Source organism: Dipodomys merriami, unplaced genomic scaffold (genome assembly GCF_024711535.1).
Source record: "Dipodomys merriami isolate MVZ:Mamm:240054 unplaced genomic scaffold, mDipMer1.0.p SCAF_33, whole genome shotgun sequence".
NCBI classification, from domain to species: domain Eukaryota; kingdom Metazoa; phylum Chordata; class Mammalia; order Rodentia; family Heteromyidae; genus Dipodomys; species Dipodomys merriami.
In genome coordinates this window covers 11,737,790-11,756,366 of record NW_027204826.1, presented here as the reverse complement: position 1 = coordinate 11,756,366, position 18,577 = coordinate 11,737,790, and the positions used below count along the sequence as shown (strand labels likewise).

General features: G+C 46.4%; 1 protein-coding gene across 1 annotated transcript in view; it reads right to left on the bottom strand.

Moving 5' to 3' along the window:
* Nucleotides 1-18,577, bottom strand: part of Igf1r (insulin like growth factor 1 receptor) — a 222,258-nt gene that overhangs the window by 17,411 nt on the left and 186,270 nt on the right. Inside the window, exons 6-13 of the mRNA XM_070043168.1 lie at nucleotides 17,186-17,400; nucleotides 15,251-15,377; nucleotides 13,874-14,112; nucleotides 10,186-10,353; nucleotides 9,499-9,703; nucleotides 5,164-5,447; nucleotides 3,256-3,392; nucleotides 2,282-2,441 (exon numbers count right to left, since the gene is read on the bottom strand). Of these exons, the coding sequence (XP_069899269.1) occupies nucleotides 2,282-2,441; nucleotides 3,256-3,392; nucleotides 5,164-5,447; nucleotides 9,499-9,703; nucleotides 10,186-10,353; nucleotides 13,874-14,112; nucleotides 15,251-15,377; nucleotides 17,186-17,400 (1,535 nt within the window). The remainder of the gene's footprint in view (nucleotides 1-2,281; nucleotides 2,442-3,255; nucleotides 3,393-5,163; nucleotides 5,448-9,498; nucleotides 9,704-10,185; nucleotides 10,354-13,873; nucleotides 14,113-15,250; nucleotides 15,378-17,185; nucleotides 17,401-18,577) is intronic.

The following is an 18,577-nucleotide window of genomic DNA, read 5'->3' as shown; positions in this document are numbered from 1 at the left end:
TTCTAAGGCAGTATTTGATTTTTGAAGTAGTACCTGTTGGACACACATCTGGAAATATCTACTTGGAAATACTTGGACTACGGTACAAGGATTATAAGTCACTTACCAAGTTTTTTTTTCACTACAAACTAGTATTATTCTTAACTTTTTCAATACTATTAAAGTTTCATTAATTTTTAAGATTAATGTTTTAATCAAGTAGATTGCAAGTGGAATAGTTTTATGAGTCTTGTAATTCCTGAAAATCCTCACCCCAGATATCAATGCCAATTTGAAAAAGGTGGAGGTTTTTCCATTTTTTCTCCCCATCCCCACCTCAAGAACTGTTTCTTATGTTTGTACCACTTACTCTACTTGGTCAGACTGTACCGTGTTCTCATTGAGTTTCACATTTCAACAAGGACATGGAGAAACTGGAACACATCCAGAAGAGCAAAGTGACTAAATGGCTAGAAAATTGGTTGGAGCAACTGGGTTCTAAGAAAAGACCAAAAGACCTGAGAAAATTCAATCTGTAGATGAGAAGTCTGAAGGATAATTTAATAGACTTGAAGCATACAAAGAGTTCCTAAAAAGACAGCAGGTTCCAGAAAGCTCTCAAACCCTCTGTCTCCTCAGAGATGTAAACATGAGGAAATGTACCTAAACTGTCACAGGAAAGCCTTGCCCCACACCAGGAAGCAAAGCCAGCACACGCTTTGCATCTCCTTGCCGTACAGCCAGCTTCCACGGCAGAACTCCAGGGGCTCACGGTCACAAGGCATCAGAAAAAGCTGTCAGGGAACAGGTCCTCTCTCAGGAAGAGACAAGCTCACTAATGGCCAGAAAACAAGGCTGCAGACCACAGCCCAGTGCCAGACCTCCACATCTAGGCTCAGTTCCTGAGGGACAGATGTGGGGGTAGAGGGGGAAAAGGGTGAGAGAGAAAAACACTACTCTGGAGAGGGTGCTAGATAGGTCTTCCCAAAGCTCTATGTGTCAAAGGCTTGGTGCCAGCCTGTGGTATGGTGGTTTGGGAGGTGGGGCTTAGTGGGAGGAAGTTAGGCCGTTGGCAGGGAGGTGAAAGGGAGGGTCCTGGCAGGGGACTTGGCGAGAGTCTGATCATGAATTGAACCGCTAGAGTCCCTGAACAAAAATAAACCTTTCTTCCTTGTAAGTTAATTATCTCTGGTATTTTATTACAGTAATGGAAAGTGGATTAATACAATGGTTAGCTAACCAGTAAGACTAGTTAAGGGGACTACACAGGAGAACTTGGGTTATTTCAAGGAACAAAATTACCTGCCTAAGCAGCTGCTTATCCCTAAAACCTGAATCCAGGCATAGGCGGGTGAGCACCAGGTACATGAAATGCTGGCTTCCATTTTGCAATGCTATCCAAGCCATCCTGCTATCCGTCTCTAGGAATTTCAGCTCTCAAGCATCTCTTTGAGCACCTGGTGCTAACTAGGTAGACTAGAAGAACTTTTTTTTTCTTTAAACTTTTACTTATTCTGATACATGAAAATTTTATACACAGCATCCATTAATCACATAAGCATGTTTTGAAAATATATGTTGAATAACATAAGCACTTCATATTCTTATATGTGGGGAGAGGAAACACCAAGCACTGTTCTCAATATTCAAGACTCTGTTGATATGAATGGCAGCCTGTCACACAATTGAACTAACTTTAAGTTTTGTGTCCTTGACTAGCATCTCCTCAAATCCCCTCTTCTAATCACCCCAACTTTTTTCACCATCCATATTTCAAAAATAGTATACAGTTCTGTTTTGTTTGCAATGTTACAAAGTTCTGTTTGGAATCTGATGTTGTCCCACAGAATGCCTTCCAAGAACCCTGTCCTAGGGTCTGAACAAAGCTTGTAGCATTCCCCATTAGACTTGGTGCAGAACCATGAGCACAATGTAGATTCAACGCAAACTAGTGCTTTCTGTGATTCTGTATTTTACCAACTGGCAGGCAAGCTTGGGGGAGTGGGGAGACCAAATGACAGCCCTGGTTCCAGTCACCTCTTAGGATCCAGGCCCTTTAAATGTGTGGTGGAATGGTCCATGGAATGCTTGGGAAAAATGCTTGGGAAATTCAGGGTCAAAGCTCTCCAGTGCTTAGTCCATGTCCCAAAGAAGGGTTCTTCAACTCTGTCACGTGAGGTAAGAACCCATGGCTCAGCGTGTCCCAAGTGTGTTATAAGGCCCTGTTCCTAGCACACAGTTTTCTGAGTCCCTGCCCAGCCAGCGTTGAGTTTTACCATACCACTCCCTTCACAGGCCTTACTTTTGGCTGGGACATAGAAGAACACAGGATCTGTCCACGACCCATTTCCAGAGAGAGAGGTAGCCTGAATTCGGGCGGTGTAGTTCCCTGGGTTTAGCCGGTTAAGCCTGGCCCCTCCGTACTTCCTGTATTCCTGTCTGGACACACATTCCCGCTGGTCCTGGGGAAATAAGACATTGGTGTCATGTTCCTACAGTCATGGAGAGATCTGGAACCTGCCAGTTCAGCTTGCCACACTGTTCAACATCTGACTACCCACTGAACAAAGATCTTCATTATCAATAATATGAGAGAAGCCAAGACTTAAAAAAGGTAGCCCTCACTAGGCACTGGCAGCTCACGCGTGTAATCCTAGCTATTTAGGAGGTTGAGATCTGAGAGATAGTGCCTAAGCCCTGAGTTCAAGCCCCACAACCACAAGAAGAAAATAAAAGGCAGCCCTCATGGGAAGCTAAATCACACTCAGAAATTGTAACCAAACATTTTTTGGAACTAAAAAAGAACTCAGGAAAATTGAAAGTTATTAAGACTGCCAGGCCCTAGTGGCTCATGCCTGTAATCTTATGTAGGAGGCTGAGATCTGGGGATCTCAGTTCAAAGCCAGCCTGGAAAGTCCCTGAGACTCTCCTATCTCCAATTAACCAGCAAAAAGCCAGAAGCGAAGCTGTGGCTGAAGTGGTAGAGTGCCATTATTGAGGGGGGAAAAAAAAAGTAGAGCACACCTAGAAATTATAACCAAACTTTGTAACTAAAAAGAACTCCAGAAGAATTAGGAGTTTTTAAAGACTGATTTAGACTATGGCATACAGTCATTCTCTACAATAAAAACTGTAGAAATACAGCCTTGCTACTTGTAGGTCTTGGGCTGTTGGAAAGACAAAAATCCTCACAGACTGAGCTAACAAACAGGTAACAGGTAACTTGTGGTATACCCAACACATGCTATCAACTGACACAGGTACAGCCCCTCTTACCTCCACCTGGGAACCATATTTGATCTCATACATCAGAATGAGTCCATTTGGGTTCTCAGGTTCTGGCCACTTTAAAAAGATGGAGTTCTCTGGCCTTGGTTCCCAGGTGACTGGTCCAGGAATGTCATCTGCTCCTTCTGCATAGAAGTGTAAAGAAGTGATAACGTTGGGTTCGGGTCCTCAGGCAAGGAGACCACACCTGAGCTAAATGGAATATAACCCTCCCAGTCCACATACACAGGACTGTGTGCTGTCACCAAGTGGCCTCTCCTCCAGAAAGGACCACTCACACTAGTGACCCGAACCCCTCTCATGCTATTTTCCATTCTAAGACTATGATCTGTCCAAGAGGAAATCCCTGGCCATCTAGTAACTTTTTTTCTTTGATCCTGCTTCTAAGACTTGAAGAAAGCATCTGTCAGGGGATGGGTGGCAGTGGCTCACACTATAATCCCAGCTAGCTAGGAGGTTTGTATTTTGAGGCCAACCTGGTCAAAAACACATTATCTGAAAACTATAATAAAGTGGGGGAGGGCCTGAGGGCAGGGCTCAAGCAGTAGAGCAGCTGCCTAGCAAATGTGAAGACCTAAATTCAAACCCCATGGCCACATATACTACCCCGACCCCAACTCCCCCCCCCCAAAAAAAAATAGGAAAGGAAAGAAAGATTCCATCTAACACAGCAACAGCATCACTGAAAGCACTGAGCTGAAGCGGCCGTGGAGCCTGTAGGACCCACTACAGCGTTCACTCAGGTTCACATCATACATGGCAGCCATAGCTTCCCAGGAGGCTAGCCACCAAGCCAACCTGGGGGGAAGCAGAAAGCAAGGGAGCCACCTCTGCCGTCGTCACCTCCTTCAGCTACTGCTGACCTTACAAGGTGGTGAGCCAAAGTCACAGACAGTTACAGCTGAGAAGAGCATCTCTTCTCCTAGGTGGGCTGGGAAAAATGACCCTCACAGGAGGTGAGAGGGTCACCCTAACAGATGTAGTAGTAGTGTGTGAGTGTCAGAACCACACTCAGGAGGCCTCTCTGCCCATACTCTTATCACCTCCAAACTTTCTCCTTACGCCTCTTGTGAGAATGAGGACTGGGTAGTTCAGTTCTCTTTTAAGGAGCCTGAGCCCCAGACAGTGTCCAATTTACAGTGGACAAACAAGATAAAATAAACAGGGCTACGGGCTACTCCAGGAGCTGACCTTAAGGAATGACGGTCTTGGAGCAAGTCAGCTGCTAACTGATTGTTGCCCAAAAGTCCATGTGTTGAAGACTTGGTCTCTAGCCTGTGAGACTTTTAGGCAATTCAGAACTTTAGGAGGTGGGGCCCAGCGAGAGGAACATAATGGGGGACATTAGGATCCTCTGGTTTTTCCCTCTTAGCTGCCATGAGGTATCAGAGTTTCCTCTACCATGTTGTGCTGTCGCCTAGCCACAGGCCCCAAAGCCAACGAGGAACCAAGCAACCATGGATTAAAACTTCTGAAACTGTGAACCAAAAGAATCCTTTCTGTTTGGTGAGTTGATTATCTCAGATATTCTGTCACAGTGATGGAAAGCTAACTCATACAGTGGCTAAGTGAGGATGGCCCTGAATCTGGATAAATGCGGGAGGGAACGGATTCATCAATCATGACAGAAATGGGGCAAAGGGTTTATAGGTACAAATGGGCTGTGCAAAATAAACCAAATATATAACCCAAGCTGAGAGGAAGGAACCCTAGGGAGAGATAGAGACTGCTTTCAATAAGGAGAATAAGGAGGGAAGGAAACCAATGTAAATATAAGTGTTCCTTTCCCCAGTCAACTGGTTGACCCATGCTGACTATAAGTGATCACAGGTTCATCAGCAGAACTGGGTCTAAAGGTTGTTAAGTTGGGGATATGACTACTGGATCACTCCATACCTGCAGGCATGGTTCTTGCAAAGACAAAGTTGGAGGCGCTGCAACCTAACTTCTCAGCCTCGTGGTTACAGCTGTGAATATCGATGCGGTACAAAGTGAAAGGCTGGAGGTTCGAAATGACAGTTCTCTCTTTGTTATCCACTCTGCTCTCAAAGAAAGGGTATTCTGTCTCCACCTCTTCTGGGTCTGTGATATTGTAGACGTCCACCACTGTGGCATTCCTGCTCCGGCTGGACATGGTGGTGTTGGCCACCTGCATGATGTCTCTCCGCTTCCTTTCAGGTCTGCAAAGGAAGAGAGAAGCTTGGCTCATAATACGGTTTCCTCTGAATCTTTTTGTCTTTAACTAGGGTAAGAGAAATAGAAAAGAAAATTCTCCACCTTGGAATAAGAGGAACTATTCAGGGCTCCTTGGAGGAGAACCAGCAAGGAACAAGGGGATTTCCTTCTTCATTATTTACCTGTCTTTCTTTTCTCTACACCCAGAGAATCAGCACACATCCTCTCTCCTTGGCTCCCAGAGTGATTTCTCAATGATACCAGGAGGCAAAGAATGCCTCGGATACTGTTAGCTGGGCTGTGTACTGCTTCATTAGCATGCTGTGCCACGTGGCCACAGACATTATGGTTGAGCATTAAAAAGATAATCCAACTAGCTGTACTAAGATTCATTAGAGGCCAAGGGAGAGTTTGTTAGGGAAGACATCAGACAAAAAGGTTTCATTCAAAGGCCTGTTACAGTGGCTTCTTTGATCCTCTTTGAAATTAAGTAAAGAAGTCCTAGTATGAGCAGCAAAGCAAATGCCTGAACCCCAAGGTCTTTCTGTTATTCCAACATGTCCCTAGTATGTATTTCAGTCAGGATCTTGAGCTCCACCACTTGAGCCAGGCCCTCAGCCCTTTTTTGTTTTCTGTTGACTCTTTTTGATGGAGTCTTGTGCTTTTGCCCTTGTTGGCCTTGGACTGCTCTCCTCCCATCTCTGTCTTCTATGCAGCAAGGGATTGGAGGCAGGCATCACTAGTCCTAGCCCATCCTGTAGGTCTTCTGAGCCTGGCTTTGTCTCCTACTCAGCAATAGGTACCTGTGGCTTCCCCCAGGTCCCACCAATGAGAGGGGTAAAGTCCTTGTCCCTGAACTTAAGGAGGACTGAGAAACAGCAGTCACAACAGAGAAACAGAAGGGAACATATGCAGTCCCCATGGAAGGGTACTGCCATCCACCAGGGCAGATGAAGACATCATCTTCCAATTGCTGACTTACTGTCGAATACAGAAAATAGGCTTTGGAGCTCTTCCAGAAACATCCGAAACAGGATCTTAGCATTACAGGAATGAAAGAAATCAAACAGAACATGGAAGAGGTGCCTAGACAGGGGAATGGCAACTTTGGGGCCAGCCATGGATGGATGGAGGGAAAATAGGGCTGCTGGCAGGTGTGCTTCATGTTGTAAATGGGCAAAGAGAGGTGGGTAGAGAGAGAGAAGGGGATAAACTTTCTCTCTAACAATCTAAGAAAATGAAGAAGCCTAGCCAGGAGAAGGTTCATGAGTCTCCAGTATTAGAGGAGAAACACAGTATGGAGCCAAAGTCACCTAAGGAGGGAAACCATGTAGAGGCTGAAGTACTTTGCCAAAATCTGAAAGAGGAAGTTGGGACAGGGCTAGTGGCTCCTCAGTCTGCTGGATCCCTGGAATTACCTGCAAAAGTATGACCCTTCACTGGATGGGGCTGTACTCACCTCCAGTAAAGGCTGAAACTGGCCAACACAGCTGGGTACTGCGGCTCACACTGTCATCCAAGCTACTCAGGAGGCTAAGATTAGGAGGATCAAGGTTCCAAGGCAGACCACACAAGAAGTCTGCAAGACCCTGGGCCAACCAATAAAATCTGGACATGGCATGCAACCCTGTTATCCCAGCTTCAGGACTTTTGCCCAGGGGAAACACATGGGGAAAAAGCAAGAACCTATCTCAAACATAATCAGGGCCAAATGGTAGAGAACCTACCCGTCAAATGCAAGGCCTTGAGTTCAAACCTTAGTAATGGCAAAACCAAACAAAAGCCACCTGACACAGATAGGTTTGTCCAAAGTGAGGAAACAACAAGGTCAGGGGCAAATGCATCTGTTTTCACAATGCTGGGGAAGAAAGGGTTGGGAAATGAGGCCTCCCATCTACCATCCTCACGCCCTGCAAACTGACCAGTTAGGAAGGAGAAAAAAACAACAAAACCACATCTGTTGCTAGGGATATCCTTTCAACACATTACCAATAAGTTTCCTGCCTTTCTTTCAAGACCAACGGAACACAAACTCGTGCCTACAAATCAGAAGTTGCCTGGGCTTGGTCTGCTGCAAAGTAATAAGCCTGCATGTCCACCATTCATTCACTACAACACACCCTCATGCTGTCTACTTGATTGTCAGTATTCATTGTGGAGACTGTTCAGCAGTCAGAGCTGACACCAAGTTGGAGATTATGAGAAGGCATCCACACTGAACTTTAATAGGAAGGCAGGGGTGGTGTAAGCAGAGTGGTCTGTATGTAACTCTGTGCCAATGGCTACGTTCCAAATGGTAGGACTAACCCTTACTGCCAACTTTCCTCATTCCCCTCTGACACAACCCACTTGCATTGGAAAACCTGCTACTTCTCAACACCTGTCAACATCTTAGTTAAACCAAACTACTTGATTTGGCAAACAATGATGGTTGCCGCTGAAAGGTATTTACTACCAAGCATCCATCACAAAGAACAACTCTAGCATCCATTCTGCTTCCAATATGCCCTACATGTTGGACAAATGGAGGAAACTACGTCTGACTTATTTGAATTCAGCCCCCCAAATAATTTGTTCTTTGAAAGGATTGAAATCAAAATAGGATTTGGTAATTTAGTTGTAAAACAACCACAAAAAACCATGAAACAACTATAACAGCACACACACACACACACACACACACACACACACACACACACACACACACACACACACACACACACACACACACACACACACACACACACACACACACACACACACACACACACACGGCAAAATGAAAAAAAAAAGCAACCAGGCTTGATGATTCATTCCTTCTGTCATCTGGACAACTCTTTTACGGGAATCTTGTCAAAGCTTGTACAAAGGTCGATTTATGCCTTGGTCGGAGGCAAACAAACAAACATTAAGTTCTCATAAATAGTGATGACTCACACGGACGAAACCTGGTATCTCTTTTCATGCATGTGAAATCTGCTTTATGGGGGAGGGGGAGCTCAGGCTGAGAGGATGGACGGGTACATGCATTCACCACATGGGGTACGGCGAAGAGAAAACACATTTGAACAACAGGAACACTGTGCATTCGCAACATCTGGTCCACACACATCTGTGTTGCCACTGTCACTGGGACTCCATGTCCACTGACAAAGGTACCATCCACTAGCAGTTCCTGTGTGCGATCCACAGGGCAAGAGGAAGAAGTGGTGGAACCTTTAAGATATGGGGGACTTGGAGGAACACTGAGGATACCACTCTCAGAAGGGATTAACACTGGCCTTGAGGAGAGTCAGTGGCTCTCAGGAGAACTTGTTATAAAAGAAGGTCACAACTACCCATCTCTGGCTTCCCACCTGCTCTGAATACTCTCCCTCTCAGGAGGGCTGTGCGTAGGATCTCGTAAGCAGAGGTGATGCTCCTAAATCTCCACAAGTGTGAGCTTGACATACTGCTCAGCTTCTGGTATTTTGTTACAACAGAAAACTGATGACTAGCACCTTCTAAATCTTTCACCCAGTAATCTGGACCTCTGATAGGCTAGGTCATGAACCAATCACCAGTCACCTTGGATGGAGAACTAACAGACAACTTCAGAGGGCCATTCTACACTCATCTGTTCCCATAGCAATGGGAACTGTTTTGTTGCTGAGCCTCTGCTGGCCTGGATGGAATGGACTACAGGAAGATTATAACCAAGAGAAAGAACTTCAGTATGTGGGAATGTGGGATTGAGACCCACAGAGAGGTTATCAGTCCCACTGAGTTATGGCTGTCAAATACCTTTGAGCTCTTTCAGACTGTAGGAAAAACATGTGATCTGTAGGTAGCACAGAAAAGAAAATAGTGGTGCACAGTAACCTACAGCTAACACCTGAACAGTAGGCCCACAGGCCCACAGGAACAGCCCCAGGGAAGCAAGAGGGAGAGCCTGCCACCAGCTTAAGTCATCTTTTGTGGCTCCTTCTGCATGGCTGTGTTGTGGCCCACAGTACTTGGTGGAGATTACCTGCCCAAGGAGCACCACCCGCACATGTTTTGCAAGGACAGACGTACCTGGGCACAAAGATTGAGTTGTGCAGGAAATTCTCAAAGACTTTGCGGTACTCGGCCTCCTCCTTCTCAGCTTGCTTCTCAGCTTCCGTTTTGGGGCAAGTGCAGCAGGGTCCTTTCTCCCCGCCACACACCTCTGTGTTGGGATTCTCCGTCACCTCCTCCACGTCGATGGTACCATCGGCATATTTCCTAATGGGGATTTTGTCTTTCGGGGAAAAGAGAAGCCGAGAGGAGAATGAGGAATGAGAGCTGGGTGTAACACAGCTTGGGAGGAAATGAATAACTGTCTGGTTCCCCTAAAGTCAAGGAGTGGACTGGAGCCAGGTGCTGTAATGTACACCTGTAATCCTAGCTACTCAGGAGGCTGATATCTGAGGGTCATGGTTCGAAGTTAGTGTGAGCAGAAAAGTCTATAGGAACCTTATTTCCAATTAACGAGCCAAAAGCCTCAAGTGAAGGTGTGGTTCAAATGGTAGAGCACCAGCCTTGAGTAAAAAAACCCCAAAAAACAAAAAACAAGAGAAGCTTTAATTTCAAGCCTCAGCATTAGCACAAAAGAAAAGGAAGGGGAGGGAAATAAAGAGTGGGGGACTGATTTCTAGGACAAGGCACTAGACTATCACTGGACGGGTGTGACCCGGAGGTCCAGCCAGGTGTGCCTCCCCGTGGAGGTCGGCACTCCCTTACCTTTGGAGCAGTAGTTGTGCCGGTACAGGTAGCCGTCCTGAGGCTGCCGCTGCCACCTCACGATGTAGTAACTCAGGTTGCCATTGGGCAGGGATGGTGGATTCCACTTCACGATCAGCTGAGAGGAGGAGTTCGAAGCCGAGAGGACATCCAGTGGAATGGAAGGAACTGGAAAGGCAAAGGAGGCCCATTTCAGAAGCTGGAAGGAGCCTAAGGTTGGGGCAAACCCATAGGAAGCTGCGAGTCTGGCTGGGATCGGCAGACAGACAGCAGTAAGCCCTGGCAGGCAAGGTGAAATCTGAGCCTTCTGTGTCCCAAGAGTATTCCTGTAAGCACCAGTAGGTCTTTGTTCCCAGCATCTCTGCTCAGGTTATCCTCTGCAAGCAAACAGTCCAACTCTAAGTGGAAGAGGTTTGTGGGGGAAGGGCATGGCTACAGTTATAACAGGTGACTCAAGTCTACAGTTCATTCAAACCTTGGATTTTTTTCTCATTTACTACACGTGCCAGGCTTCCAAAATATTGAACAACCGAAGCAGGCTTAAGTGATGGTGAATCTGACTGATTTGAACCTCATCTCAAGATTTTTTTTTTCAGTCTGATCAAAATGGCAAGAAGACAACTGAAAAGCAGAAGGAGTAAGAGGGCTGGAGAGCTCGTGTGCATGTGTGTGTGTTGAGTGTGCCAACATGCAGATGTTCATGGAAATTCACCCATTCTGTAATCTACCCTCAGTGAATGACTGAGATATGGCTGAGAGGCAGCCTTAAAAGCACAAACACATGGGAATACACATTTTAGCAAATGATTTGACTACCAGCAAAAAAAAAAAAAAGAATACTGCTATAAAGGCAAAGCACAATAATCCAACCAAACTGCTGAGTAATAACACCCAAATTCAACCCAGAAAAAGAGCGAAGCACATTTGAAGACCATATTGAGTTCATCAAAAACAAAAGTAGAAGAGGGGCTGGGAAGGTGGCTCAGTGGTAGAGCACTTGCCTTGCATGCATGAGGCCCTGGGTTCGATTCCTCAGCAGCATATAAGCAAAAAGAAAAAAAGCCAGAAGTGGCGCTGTGGCTCAAGTGGTAGAGCGCTAGCCTTGAGCTGAAGAGCTGAGGGACAGTGCTCAGGCCCAGAGTTCAGACCCCACGACCGGACCCAAAAAAGAAGAAGGAGGAAGATGAGGAGGAGGGGGGGAGAAGGAGGAGGAGGAAGAGGAGGAGGAGGAAGAGGAGGAGGAGGAGGAAGAGGAAGAGAAGAGGAAGAAGAAGAAGAAGAAGAAGGAGGAGGAGGAGGAGGAGGAGGAGGAGGAGGAGGAGGAGGAGGAGGAGGAGGAGAAGAAGGAGGAGAAGGAGGAGAAGGAGAAGAAGGAGAAGAAGGAGAAGAAGGAGAAGAAGGAGAAGAAGAAGAAGAAGAAGAAGAAGAAGAAGAAGAAGAAGAAGAAGAAGAAGAAGAAGAAGAAGAAGAAGAAGAAGAAGAAGAAGAAGAAGGAAGAAGAAGAAGAAGAAGAAAGAAGAAGAAGAAAGAAGCACCAATTCTGACAGTCTTTCTGAAGTACAAGAGAGATGTCACTCTATGTTGCTTAAAAAACAGGCCGGACTAAGTTGTTTTGAAGCGTATAGAGGGCCAGTCAGCATCAGGAGCTACAATATGCACAAGGCTCTGAACACTTCTGAAGGACGATGCTTTGCGGAAAAGGGTTTTTTTGTTGTTGTTTTCTTCACCAGTTGCCGATCCAGTGAAGACAGAACGACTGGATGTTCAACCATTTTAGGGTTTCCAAAAATAAGTATTTCAAAATGAAACAGCTTATCCCTAGATATTGCAATGAAAAGTGTCACCAAAAAGAAAAGAAAAGAAAACAAAAAGCGGAGGTAGAGGTCCCAGTTCTTCTGTGTCTCGAGTGTTAGAAAGGACAGCGGTGGGGCTGGGAAGGTGGCTCAGTGGGGCCCTGGGTTCGATTCCTCAGCACCACATAAGCAAAAAGAAAAAAGCAGGAAGTGGTGCTGTGGCTCAAGTGGTAGAGCACTAGCCTTGAGCTGAAGAGCTGAGGGACAGCGCCCAGGCCCAGAGTTCAGGCCCCACGACCAGACACCCCCCCCCCCCCGCCCCTCCAAAAAAAGGACAGCAGCTAAAACTGACTCCAGTCCCTGGCTTCATCTTTGGGAAAAAGGAAACAGATTTCTTACAAAATTTCTCAATTTCTATTTTCCCTCAGATTTGCTGCAATGATTTACCTTTCCAAAGTTAAGATAAAGAAAACTGATTTCTGTAACTCCTGTCACATCTGACCAACCCCTGAGAGTATGACAAATTTATTTCTATAAACACTTCAGGGTTGATGACCTGACAGTGGCCTCTCACCAAGTCACAGAAATGGGCAGAGGAAGGAGGGGGGAGCGGGGAGAAGCAGACTCCTCACCATTCCCCCCCACCCCCCGCCATTCAAACTCACTTGGTGCTAGCATATGAGTATTTAAAGACACTTTTCTCATCGAATATTTAGTCTCAGAGAATATTTATGAGGGCTATAGACGATGCCCATTCCCTGAAAGATTCCAATGTGGAAATTCTAATCCCCAAGGAGGTTAGTTATAGGACTTGAGACGTTTGGAAGGCTTTTAATCATGAAGGTGGGGCCCTCAGAAGTGGAATTATTGCCTCTAGGAAAAAACACCAGAGGCTTCCTTGTCTGTTCTGTTAGATAAAGATACAACATACAGATGTAGAAACATACAGATCAAATTCTTCACCCCAGAACTTTGCCCACAACTGACACTTCATGTCTGAGCACCTCCGTCTTAGACTTCCCAAATTCTACAACTACAAGAAATAAACTTTTCATGCTATTAAGCTATCCAGGCTATATAGCATTTTCATTGTAGGAACCTAACTGGCCAAAGTATCGAAGTTGTAAAGATATGAAAGTATATGCTGCCTAAATAATCTTAATACTCTTTGAAACTATACTTTGCAGGTGCTGTTTCTAGAGATTGTGAAGATAATGTGAAAAGGAGAAGTATTTTTCAGGTACCTCAGCTCTTTTCTACATGATGGAAACCCGAATGGCTACAGAATAAATATTGGAAAACCACAGAGTCACAAGAAGCAAATGGCACACAGATCAGCAAAGCTTCAGCTCCTAGTAAAACATCACAATAAACACGAGTGGCCAGAGAAGGCTAGATCTTGCTTGGGCCTTCTAAGGACACCAGCCCAGCACCCTGGAGACCTGGGCTTCCAAGCAGGAAGATAGCTGAAGAGGAGGGTACCAGGACACAGGACACAGCACAGAAAAACTTCAGGTGTCAGCAGTTAGTAGTACTATAGAATACAATACAATACTACTGTTAGGTGTTTAGTTAGTAGTATTGCAGAATAATATACAGTATTACCAATAGGTGTTGGTTGGTAGTACTGAAAAATACAATACAGTACTGTTAGGTGTTTAGTTATTGGTATTACAGAATGATATTCAGTACTACTGCTAATAGTTCATTTGTTAGTACCGCAGAATACTATAGAGTACCCCGGTCAGGTGTTTAGTTGGTAGTACTGCAGAGTACAATATGGTAGTAGAAACACAATAGGCATATCTGATAGCCTACAACCATACCTGTCTACATAATAACATCAAACCCTGAAAGCTGGGCAGGGAGCGGCTCGTGGGCCATGCTGCCGATACCTGAAGCATTGGTGCGAATGTATAAGATTTCACTCTTGGCCCCACGGATGTGGTCATTCTCTACCATGGTGAGGGTCACGGCCTTGACGTAGACGGCATACTGTGTCCAGGGCTTCAGCCCCTGCAGGAGAATGCCGGGCTCCTTGTCTTTATTGTTAGGGAGGTCCACGTCCACCATGTTCCAGCTGTTGGAGCCACAGGCATCCTGTCCATCATATTCTGTGACGTTTTTAAAGGGTCTGAAAGACAACCAATCAAGTACAGAGAATGTGTTTGGGCTCTCACATCAAAACACACTCTCCCCGCCCCCACTCAAGACCCTTTCCCAAGAGCTGAGCACGTCACATTTTCTCTAGTAGGAATTCCAAAGAAAATAATCACCAGTTAGATTTATATAGAAGAACAAAATTAGGCAACTAGACATGGGGGTTCACTGGTTTACAGAAATGAATACTCCAACTCCACAAACACAAGTTCTGCGGTTACTGGAATCCAAAATATGGCTCTTTAAACAGACACGCAGAAAGCCGGGCACCAGTGGCTCACGCCTATAATCCTAGCTACTCAGCTAAGATCTGAGGAGTGTGCAGCCAGCCTGGGCAGATATAATAGTCCATGAGATGCTTATCTCCAGTTAACCACTAAAAGCCAGAAGTGGAGCTATTACTCAAGTGGTAGAGTGTCAGCCTTGAGTGAAAAAGCTCAAGGCTAACACCACAGTTTCTGAGTTCAAATCCCAATTTAAAAAAAAAAGAAAATTTAAAAAAAAATGGAAAGACTGAGACAAAGGAGATCTGCAGCCTATGAGTATTTCCTGACTGCCAGGCAAGTAAACAGTGTCTGATGGCAGAAGAAAAACTCCCAGCAGCTTTTGGGAGAAGTCACAAGAGGTTAGAGACATGGAGGCTGATCTGTCTTATTTCCTCTTTTCTTGTTGGAGAGTTCATGACTCAGAGCAGAGATGGAGGAGACCGCCATGCATATAATGACCAGATAAGACAATGGACCAACTCCAGGGTGAGAGCAAAGACAGCAGTGCATTCTGGGAGTGTTTCTCAACTTTGTGACCGTTGGGTGTGACCTAATTCTAAAAAAAAAAAAAAAAAGATTCTCAACCTTTCTTCCTTTAGGATGAATGTACTCAGACATTCCTAGTGACTCACTAAAGAATGAAACACTTCAAGCTAACGGTTTCTTATCAGTTGGGCTGTTGGTCACATGACAGCTAGGGAGGGCACTGAGGAGGAAGCAGGTTTACTTGGCCCAGTCCATGGAGACCATGCTGACTCCCTGTTTGACCAACACATGCACAGACCAAAGGACTGGTTGCCCACACTCCCAGCCCTGCTGAATGGAGCCACAGGGCAGAGAACTCACGCCTCCTTGTAGTACACGGTGAAGCTGATGAGGTCCCTGTAGTCCGGGGGCCGGTACCGGTGCCACGTGATGATGATGTGGTTTTTCCACGTGGTGGTAGAGGTAAAATGCAGGACGTCACTTTCACCTGGGGCACAGAGGCACACCGTGAGTGTGACAGAGTGTGACGGTGTGTGAGTGACGGTCAGTTGGCTTTCTCCACAGCTGGCTGTCATGCTTACTGCTTGTCTGGACTTGGGAGGGAGCTGTCTTGTTTTCTACTAAGCAGTTTCCTGGAGAAACTGGGTCCATCCTTAGCTTTAGTTCAGGCAGTTTAGGGGCCACTTGCTCAGGAAATGAATGGGACACAACCCTCTGATTGATTCTTAACCTGTGTTGAGTAGGGCCACATCATGAAAGAAGTGGCCTAACCTTTCTGCCAATCTCTAAGTTGCTGGCAGCCACAGGGGCCTGGCTAATCCAATCTACAAGCTGGCCTGAGTCTTCTGTGAGAGGAGTGGGCCTATGCTGTGGGTGTGAGACCCTGGTGAGTTACAGAAAAGAGCTTTTGTCACTCCAACCTGGGTATGAAGCTGCAACGGCACAGCACTCCTTAGCTCTATGGCTGGTGTCCCCTATCCAGTGACCTACGGGAGCTACCCTGTGCCCTTCTTGTTTTTGTTCCAACTACCATAAGAACCCCAGGAAGACAGAGGATGACAGCCGCCAGGGAGACACAAGGCTCTCTCACACTGAAAGTGGGATAATGAAGGCAACAAGATATTCAGAAACCTTTTTGGACATATAAATGTACTTGAGTAAAATCTGGTAACATGCGGAAGTTACACTTCGGTTGAGGTGTCATTTAGAGAGAAAACTTGGACAGTGCTTCAAAGGGAAGGACATGGCGGCTGCATTCTTAGCCTCCCAGGTCAGGCTGGCTGACATTTAAGGGCAAAAGCACTCTGAATATGCTCTCACATACCTGCTCCTGCTGTGGTCTGAATGAGAGCAAGGCAGGAATTAGGCAGTAAGGGCAAAGGCTGTGAACGCTCTCCACCTCTAACTCCTCCTGCGGACACAGCCTCCCAGCCTACCTTAAGCAATTCAGACTTGTGTCATGTGTCTGTGTAAACCACCCTTGATCATATAGGTTACTCTTCTCCCCCCCACCCCCAGGCCCAAACACTATAAAGTGGAAGTTAGTGGGGCAATTTGTTTTTATAATCCTAACCAGCCAAATTGAACTATAATACACTGTTGTTTTGAGACAGGATCTTTCTAGGTAGCTATTCCTGGCCTGCAACTTGCTGTGTCCCCCAGCCTGGCCTCAGATTCATGATCCTCCTGACTTATGGCTGGGTTTATAGCCAGGTACCAACACATCCCAAAGAACCATAACACGTTTAAAGGCAGCTTTCCATACAGGGTGAGAGGAGAGAGACGGAATGGTTAACATCCAGTGTGGAATACACTCAGACAACTGCTGTTCTAACAGAGGTTGAACTCCAGGTCTGGATGACTTTAAAATTGTATCACCAGAGCCAGGTGACAAATGTACTGCTCATAATTGAAAACAGCTTATGGACTTGAGGATGTAGGCTTACTCCTCCTTCTTTGCATTGGGGATGCAGAGCAAAGAAGAGATCTGGGGAGCATGTGGCACATGGGGGCTCACCATGGCAGGGTTTCTTCTACCCAGAAGCCTTTGCTCCATTCTAAGGGAGTGCCAGGCGAGGCTGGCTGGGCTGTTCAGGCTTGTCTTTAACTAATACCTGGGGTATTAACTATGAAACAGAGATGTGGAATGAAGGTGTTAGTTAAGGAGGGGTCCACTGAAGTGACGAGGGGCTCCCCAGGAAAGCTAGCCCCTCCCCACTCGAAGAGTCTGGGGTTATCCCAGCTGGGAAAGGCTTGGGGTGGGCGGAGCACAGTGTCTTGGAGGCGGTCACTCACAGGAGGCTCTTTCCCCATTGTTCCTAGTGTTTATGTCCCCTTTGCTCTGGCGTCCTTTTGTCCCCGTCACTTCCTCCATGCGGTAAATTTCGGAAACACACAGCTTGGGGTTGAATGCAAAGTACATCTTCCCCGATTTGATGGTGAGGTTGCGGTGGTCCCAGTCCCACAGCTGCTGAAGGTTCTGGTTATCCAAGACGTAGAAGGAGTAGTTCCTGCAGCACAGACAGCCACATTTGTCAGTCAGGGGATACAGATCTTCCACAGGTCCCACAGGCTCTGACCAACAAGAGAACGGCTTGGTGACACACACAGCCGCCATTAACACTGGCCACAGCGAAAGTCAGGGACACATACTGAAATCCAGAGGACACTCCTAAATGCTATGACCTCTCTTACCTTGCCTCCAAGGATGCTCCTCAAATCAGTCGCTAGAAAGCCTTTGGGTATTTGTTTTTTGTTTCTCAGGTACGTACGTGCACTTGAAACAAGTCCCCAGAGAGCAGATATGCTCCACTACCCAACCAAAACAGCTTAAGTATTCGCTGCGGACTTTCCCACTATTGTCTGTGGAAGGAAAACCTCCCCGCGCCCCGTCGACAGGGCAGGATGGAATGGGAGCCAGACAAGGGGCGGGCAGCATCTCCCCAAACTGGGGACCCACAGGCAGCCGGGGCACCCCCAGCCTGAGCCTCATTCAGATGAAAGACCAGTTACAGTTTCAATGCTACCCAGCAGCCTTCAACAATTCTTTGAGCATCAGCAAGGGAGTACAGACCAGGAGGGAGCTCAGAGGCAGGTCTCTAAGTGCTGTGAATAGCACCGAGTTGTTTACTCTGTGACATCTGAGCTCTCTATTGCTGTTAAAAGTCTTAATATCTAGAGGAATCACTAAGCCCTGCAAGCCTCAAGTCTCAGTCCTCCCCAGGCACTGGGCCCTCTGCACACAGACCCAGGGCAGAGTGCTATGGATACAGGGCATAGTGAACCAGCAAACAAGTCCACAGAGCCTAGAGGTAATTTGCAACTCCATTCTCTAGCCTCTGGATACATTAATGGTCACCAAAGGAGTGGCCGAAACTTGCAAGTCAATAATCCTTTCAGAAAGAGCTCTTTAACATGACTCTCTATGCCCAGATGTCTCATTGGATCCAGCTGCCATACAAGGCTGTGAGTCCTAGGGCAGTCTGGATCTACTGCCCCAGGGAACAGGGCCCACACAAGTCCAAACATAAGTCTACTCTGAGAGCCCTGACTGAAGAGTCTAAGTTAGTGTTAGCGCCCATCTCAGGTCCCTGAGATAGCTCCCAGGACAAAATCTTGTTGTGGAGAAATCTCCAGGCTGAATGCAAGGACCCATTAATCAGGTCAAATTTCCATCTTAGTTCAGGA